This window comes from Caenorhabditis briggsae (assembly GCF_000004555.2).
Source record: "Caenorhabditis briggsae complete genome, chrIV, whole genome shotgun sequence".
In the NCBI taxonomy this organism is placed as follows: Eukaryota; Metazoa; Nematoda; class Chromadorea; order Rhabditida; family Rhabditidae; genus Caenorhabditis; species Caenorhabditis briggsae.
In genome coordinates this window covers 13,746,193-13,754,426 of record NC_013487.2, presented here as the reverse complement: position 1 = coordinate 13,754,426, position 8,234 = coordinate 13,746,193, and the positions used below count along the sequence as shown (strand labels likewise).

The window sequence follows — 8,234 nt, the reverse complement described above, 5'->3', positions numbered from 1 at the left end:
AAAGATTTACCGAAATCATAAAACTTTGTTTTTTGATTTCTGAAAATATCAGAATAGTGATCTTAGAAGTTTCAAGGAGCAATTTATGAGACTTTCACCATTGAAAGCAGGTAACGGAATGAATCGTAAAGATTACAATACGTTTTAGGAAAAGTTGGAAACGGCAATAATTATTCATTACAGTTTCAGTGATATTTTGCAAGACAATCATAGAAACCTAAAATGATGGATTTATGGTTTTTGTCCGATTTTTATGAATCTCTCAGTTTTGTTTCAGAATCGGCTTTCAATAATGCTTGAAACTCTTCTAAACTTTTTGAAATGGAAATTTTTACATTTCTTTTTTATGAATCATTTTTGCACTGGTTTTCGGTTAGAAACTTTTTTTTTCAAAATTTGGTTTTTCTAAACATGACAATCAAAAAAGATGCACAGGAAAGCATTTGAGGCTTTTTAGGTGATAGGGTGCATTTTTGCGTCACGGTGTACAATAATCGGTGTTCACACATTTCATTCTGTCGTCTGGCTACTGTAACCCTTTTCCACGTCATTGGTCGGCAACCGATTTTTGGAAGCTAAGCCGATAGCAGCGTCAAGAAGCTTGACAAAGTTTGGAAGCCTGTTTCACTCCCACCTTTTTTTTTAAGTAAAACACTAAAATGACACATCAAATAAACATAATAAATTAAGTTTCTCTCATTCTCCATTGGAGTGAACTCACGAGTGTCATCAAGATTGTCCGTAGTGTACTTAGAAGGTGGAACCTTGTCAGTTCCTTTTAGCCAGAAGCCTCCATACTTCATATAGTACGGGAACTTTTTGTAATCCATTCCTTTGTTAGTACCAACCGTCTCGAAGTCAACGACGATCTTTGTGCAGAATCTCTTCCAGGAGCTGCTGCTGACACAGTGGCAAAGAGAAGCAATGTTGAGATCGTAATCTCTTCCATTGATATGGTACTTGCGTTGGCGACGGAGACCAATCGGTTGGACGGTGCAGCAAACAATGGCAATATGGAGAGCCTTCTGCATGCTATCATCATCCTTGAAGTGGAGTTTCTGCTTCTGTTTCTTGAAGTGGAGTTTAAGTTTCTGTTTCAAAAAACTGTGTTATTTCCACTTATGCTACTCTCTTCATTCATTCGTCGCTATATATAATGATCAGTGTTTACAAATTTCACTTTATCGTAGCTACATTTTAAACTTTCTGTTTCAAAAATTTTCCTTGTTTTCCATTCACTATTTTCAATAGTTGTGATAAGTAGACGAAATAATAACAGAAGAACATTATTATTATGACTCTCTCTCTCTCTCTCTCTCTCTCTCACGTAATAAAATTCATTTGAGCTGAATTTGGAAGAGTTGCAATCGTAACTGAACAAATTTTACAATCGTTCTGAAACAGTAAAAAATTTCTCTGTTTGAAGAAACTCCAAAATCTATGTTTCTTTTTAAAATGTTAATAGTTGTAAAGCAGAAATTTGACCACACGTTTTAAGCACCTGTTAACATTTTCAAAGTCATAGGTTCCTAGAAAATTCTGAAAGGCTATCAATTTGTTTTCAAATTTCGGCAGTATTATAAACTTTTGCTATTCGACTCCGAAGAATATCAGAGTAGTGCCCTAGGAGCAAACTTTCAGACTGTAGCCGTAGAAGAACAGGACGAATAGAGAATGAGGAGTCTTAAAATTTAGAGAAAATTAGAAATGGCGAAAAAAGTTTTTATTACAGTTTCGGGCAAATTTTGTGAGACAATGATAATAAACTCAAATGATTAATTTATGATCTTGTTCCGGAATTTCGTGAATCTCTCAATTTTGTTTCAGAATCACAGAATACATTTTTTTTGAGAATGCTATCACCAAATGCTTGAAACTTTTGTAAATTTTATGAAACAGTAATTGTTGTATTTCTTTTTTATTAATCATTCAAGAATTTATTTTCAGAAACTTTGTTCAAAATTTGGTTTTTCTAAATTATAACAATCAAAAAAGATGTGCAGGAAAGCTTTGGAGGCTTTATAGACGATAGTTTGCATTTTTGTACAATGATCGGCGTTTACACATTCCACTTTATCGTTTGGCTACCGTAACCCTTTCCTCAAGTCATTGTTCGGCAACCGATTTTTGGAAGCTCAGCTGATTGCAGAATCAAGGGTCTTGTATTGACAAAATTTGGAAGTTTGTTTCACTCCCACCTATTAAAGTTTCTGTTTCAAAATTTTGTGTTTTTTTATTCTATATTCTTCATTCATTCGTCGCTGTATATGATGATCAGTGTTTACACATTTCACTTTATTGTCTGGCTACCGTACCCTTTTCACCTACTTCACCGGCCAACGTCAACCACTTTTTCATCTTTCAAACTTTCTGTTTCAAATCTTCACTTTGCTTTCCATTCATTCATGTTTTTTTTAAATTCATCCAAAATCCAAAATCGTTTATCACAAAAATAAATTAGTTAATTAAAGGTATGTGATCACAGTTTACTTGTACAAGAATTCGGGGTAGAGATCAAAAATATAAATTAAAATAAAACAGAAATATTAAACCGATGTGTACTCGGTCCTAGTGAGGCTCGTAGTACAGCTGAGTGGCATTTTTGGGGGTTGGCTGAAAAAAAGAATTTGAAAAAAATGGGAATCCTATTTTCTCAAAAATTCCACTCTCTTCATACTGATTTTCATAAAATTCAAAAAATCACTTTCAAATGTTGAAAAAAAAAATTAAAATCTGAATTTTATGGGCTTAGATTTTAAGTTCAGTTACCTCGTTTTCCATGAGAGATATCAAAAAACCTGTGAACTGATAAAATTGTTATCATATTATCACCAATACTTGATCAATAGGCAATTTTGTGATATCTCTTACAGAAATTGAGATGTTCGATCTCAAAGGTAAAATGTAGAATGTCGTTCTAATAGGTTCCAGAGATGAGCGGAATTCCTTATTCCTTCTTCCTTCTTCCGGATTTTCAAAATGTTGTTCCTTATTCCTTCTTCCGTGTTTCGGATTTTTTATTTTCATTCCTTATTCCTTCTTCCGGATTTTCAAAATTTTTATTCCTCTCATCTCTGATAGGTTCACTGAATTTCCAAAAACCACTGTTTCAAGTTTTGAATAGTACCAAAAATATTAAAATAAAAGTTAGTAAGGTTTCCTTGATATGAACGAAAAAAAAACTCACCGACAACTTTTTCCTCTCGGCGAAACCAACAAATTCGTATAAAAATAAATCATAGCAAATTGTGACAAGTAGATGAAATATAAAATAGCATCTGCATATAAATAAAGTTGAGTGTGTGATGTCCTCAGACTGAATATTTCATCACAAAGTTGTAAAGTGTAATACGGTGCATTGAGTGAAACTTGAATTGTTGCCATCATTAAACATCGCCTCATTGCTTGATGACGTCGACGATTTGATTGTTTTATTGATTGGGAAGACTGGATTTTTACAGTTTCGTTTACATGAAGGAGGGCACTATTTTCAGAGCGTATGTTCTCAGCGGACATCACCACGAAACTGAAAATAAGAGATAAATGACATAGTGGAGTGGTGTTAATATCCTATGCTTTTCTCTCTGTTTTTCAAAATTTCACTGAAACTGTAGATAAAGTTTTTGCTGTTTCCAAATTTCCCTAATATTGAGGACTACTCTCAATCATATTAATTTTTTTTTCATCAATAAAATCACAAACTTTCTAATGAGATTTAAGAATTAGATTTCTAATTAGATTTGAGATTTAATAAGATTTTCTCAAGTAGAAGACATACCTGGAATTCGCTGTTTGATAAAGAACAGCTATATCCATTGCAATTGTTAACAAAAACGGGACCGCATAAGTGACCAGTGCTTCTCCAATTGCCAGAATTCGGTAGCCGAAATCGCTGAAATTTAACTGTTTCAAAATTGGTTTCGTTGAGTGAGTTTTCTTTTTTTTTTGCTCAGCACCTGTACCCGTTATCTTAAGCTCACTAAAATTCAAACTGCAACAAAATTTTTCGTTCATTTTTCACTGAAAAATCAATTTTTAGCAAAGTTTAGCATGTAGTTGAATTTTGAGCCGGGAGAACGTCACGTCACCTGACTAGAAAAATTTGTTACTGTTTCAAAAAAATTATAAAGTTAACGATTACTACGAACGAAAACTTTGAAAACCCGGTTTGCAGTGGAATAGGAAATCACGACTCCAAAATTGACTATGTTTCACTGAACAAAATCAGCATATGATACACTTTTGTCTGGTACTGTTATCATTAATCATCAGCCAGATTTAAAAGATTTGTGGTCCAAAGATTTATTTTTTTACATCCTTCTCTTGTTAGAGTCATTCTAGCAAATATTTTTTGAATATTCAAATTTTCGCTGTTTCAAAAAGATCATTTCTGGAGACTGTTTGATAGCGATTCATCCTAGCTTGAAAAAACTTGAAAAAATTTATACAACTATCATATGGCCTTATTTGGGCTCAATTACCTTAATTCCGTTAAAAGATCAGAAATCTGTCAACTGATAAAGTGTTTGTTATAAAATCAACAATGTTTTTATAGTTTACAAGTTTTCAAACCTTCTACAAGAAATGAGATAATTGAACTCAAATTTTGAAAACCAATAAGGTTAACTAAAAAAAAACACTGTTTCAAAATTTAAATATTGCAAAAAAAAATATTGTCACCGGAATTACGATTTTTTTGATTTTTGATTTAGATGTCATTCGTTTACAGCATATACGAAAAGGTTAAACGTAAAACATTAGACCCCTCCATGTGTCAACTTTGAGACAATTTATCTCGGTCACTATGAGAAATATCAAAAATCTGCTAACTGATAAAAGGTTTGTCATAAAATCAGAACCATTTTGTTAGTTTTCCACTTTTCGATATCTTTCACAGGAAATAAGATAATTGAGCTTAAATAATTGAAAGGTCTTTAATGGAAATAACGGTCATTTAAACGTTTAAAGTTATTTTCTGAAACTGCAATTTTTGGAAAAAAAATTTGCCCTTGATTTCCTTCTGTTCCATTGCTCACCTCATGATATCAACATCCCTTTCACAGACACCAATCAACTGCTCGTCATCAGTGAGCATTGTCACTTCTTCGATAAATATCAACGACCAACTCTGAAAGAATATTTGTAATCTAAAGAAATGTTAATTTGATTTGCTTCTCAACATTTTGTACCCTTAATCATGGATCATCCGGATTCTATTTTACCTGCGTCAGAATCGCAAAACACGCTGTAGCCAAAACCAATTTCTTTCCGGACCTCATGAAACCAAAAAATCCTCTTGAAGAGCGCTTCATTGGGTAGAAAAGAATGAAAAATCGCTGTGAAAATAAGCAGAGCCAAATCCAGTTGATAAAACAGGCAGCACTGTTTGAGATAAAATGTTGTAACTTGCAAACGAGGGTTCCTGAAAGATGTTTTAAAATTGAAGACTTGGATTCAAAAATTTTGAGATTTTCATTCATTTTCCATTAGGCTGAAACACACATTTAAAGATGGATGGTTCGGTATTCTCGGAATACATTCATTTCAATTGTCGTAAAGGAGCAAATTCTTGAGTGTTTCAAAATATCATTCGTTAATTTGGAACCCTGGTGAAACAGACAATCTTTGGCCAATTTTTTCTAATTTTGGCTAGTTTTAAAGGTGGGGGGACAGGAGATTTTACGGGGGATTTTTGGGGCCAGAGTATGCATTCTACCGTAACGGTGTACAACGCTTAATGTCACTCTGCGTACAGCTGTCGTCCTCGCCTTTATGTATGCAATCGGGCGTGCGCTTTCTCTTTGCCCGCGTGGCTCAGTCGGTTGCGGCGCCGCACCTTCAACACTCGCCTCGACAAGTTCAACTCCTCGAGGAGCATATTTAAACGAAATTTCGACAACATTATTTTTCTCATGTCCCCCCACCTTTAAACCATTTTTCCAGAATTGTTCAATTTAAGTAACTAGACATATTACAAATCCGTTCAAAAATCTATATGTGAAACTATCTAATTGTAAGGCGATTTTTAATTAGCTAGCGGACATCTGGTGAAACACGAAATTTTGATTAGTTTTTATTAATTTTGGCTAGTTTCTTAGCCATTTTTCTGGAATTTTCGAAATAACTGGAAATAACGGGCTATCGATTCAGATCAAAAAACTAATAAAAGTTTATTGCTTAAGAATTAAAGTTATTTTTTGAAATAGTAATTTTTTACCGATTTCCTTTTTTTATGATGAGTTCAGATTTTCTGAATTTCTGAATTTTGTTGAATTCGATGTTTGAAAAATTCCACTTATTTTATTTTCAACCAGTTTTTAGTTAAACAAAGATGTTTGGATTTTTTCTGATTTTTTAAAAAATTACTGGTTTTCTTAATTATTGAGTTTCAGCCTAATAGGTAATATTTTTGAGAAAAAAATTAGCAGTGGCTCGACTGAACAAAAGGCTTGCAGTTCGAATTTTGTTCACCTTTAAACGAAAAATTGAGTATATCGAATAGAATAATCAGTAGCGTTATCACATTGGCCACAATGATACAAGTCAAAAATTTGAAATAATTGGATCGTTTCCGTTTGATCAAATTGAAAAACGCTTTGGCGACTAGAAGAAGTGAAATGAGCACTGTACAAAGAATGATCCAAAACTGACATTGCGAGATGAACATCCATAGTTTCATGTGCTCCACATTGTTCATTTCTGAAAAAAATTTAGAGTAAAAGAATTATTAGAAAAATTGCGAGAATCAAGGAAAAATTGAAGAATAAATGAATGAACAATTATTGAAACAAGCAAAAAATTCGATTAGTGAAAAAGTTAAATTTTAAGGGACATATTTATCTGGCAGAGAAAAATCGAAGGTCCCACAACGATATCTACAGTAACCTAATCTAATTTTTTTCGTTTTTGACAGTGCTATAAAAAAATGACTGAAAACGCATCAAAAATCAAAAAATAAATCCTTTCATGACTTTATGATTTTTTCTGTTTCAACTAATTCCAGAAACAATTTAAGAAGTGAAATGAGCGCTGTACATATTGTTCAGACTACTACGACAAGTTCTAAACTCGGAGCTGTGGGAGAAAAACGTATTATTCAATTGATTTTCGGTCATTTTTGACAATTTTCAGGAGTCTGAAGCTAGGCAGCCAAGTTTCCGATCGCTTTGAAATTTTTGGAAGGTGTAAAACAGGCCTAGATTCGAAATTTTGCATTTTCAGAGTTTCAAAACATTCCTAGTTTTTCAGATATTTGCCGATGAATCAATGGAAGATTGAAGAAAAGGTAGATAAAACATTTTTGAAACAGACAATTTTTTTATGACTGAAATTTTAAAATTGTAATGAATATATTCATCTGGCTCGAAAAATTTTAGGTCACTTAACGAAAACTACAGTAACCTAATCCAATTTTTCATGGATACTTTGATATTGCTAAAATTGACTGAAAACGCTTGAAGAATAAAAAAAGGTTTTATCAAGTTTTTTCCTGTTTCAAAAAATCCGGAAAAAATTTAAATATTCTTTTTAATGTTCAGACTACTAGACGAGTTATGAAATCGGAGATACATATGGAAGAAAAAGGCCGGTGGCCGTGGCCGAAGGTCCCACAACTACAATTACCGTAACCAAAAATATTTTTTCACAAATTCATTTTCTTGGCTTTCACTGACTTTTGTCAATTTTTCATAGATATTTTGATACTGAGAAAATGAACGCCGGCGTTCATTTTCCAATGATACGTTTTTTTACAAGATTGGTTTTCTAAACAATAAAAATACATTTTCGAAGTTTTTTGGATTTTTTGAAACAGAAAAAATTATAAACTTGAAAAGAAAATTTATTGCAAAAAAAAGTTTTTTAATTTTCTATTCTATGATTTTTCTATGATCCATTTCAACTGAAATGATAGAATATTTGAATTTCGAAACTGTAATTTTTTAACAAAAAGTTATTTTCCCAAAAATTTTCTGTTTCAATTTTCCGAAAAACGTATCTCGATTATTTTTAGACTAATTCGTAAATGAATTTTCATATTCATGGGAATGCACTAGAACACGAACATACAGTAATACTATGGTAAAAAAGCGCTTTTTGATTTTTGTTGAAAATCAAAATTATAAAGCTCCGCCCAAAAAATATATGCATCCAATCATTTTTTTTTACCAAACTTAGATATGATATTCGAATTCTGAAACAGGAATTTTTTGAACCAAAAAAAATTTAATTGCTGT

General features: G+C 32.4%; 1 protein-coding gene across 1 annotated transcript; it reads right to left on the bottom strand.

Annotated features, from left to right (window-relative positions):
- Positions 1-2,546: 2,546 nt before the first annotated feature.
- CBG18476 lies at positions 2,547-6,697 on the bottom strand (the record flags this gene model as incomplete). The annotated part of the gene is made up of 6 exons (XM_002634575.1): positions 2,547-2,613; positions 3,188-3,526; positions 3,779-3,892; positions 5,037-5,128; positions 5,223-5,422; positions 6,472-6,697. 6 exons carry the CDS (start codon positions 6,695-6,697, stop codon positions 2,547-2,549), a joined length of 1,038 nt encoding a protein of 345 aa, XP_002634621.1.
- Positions 6,698-8,234: the final 1,537 nt, after the last annotated feature.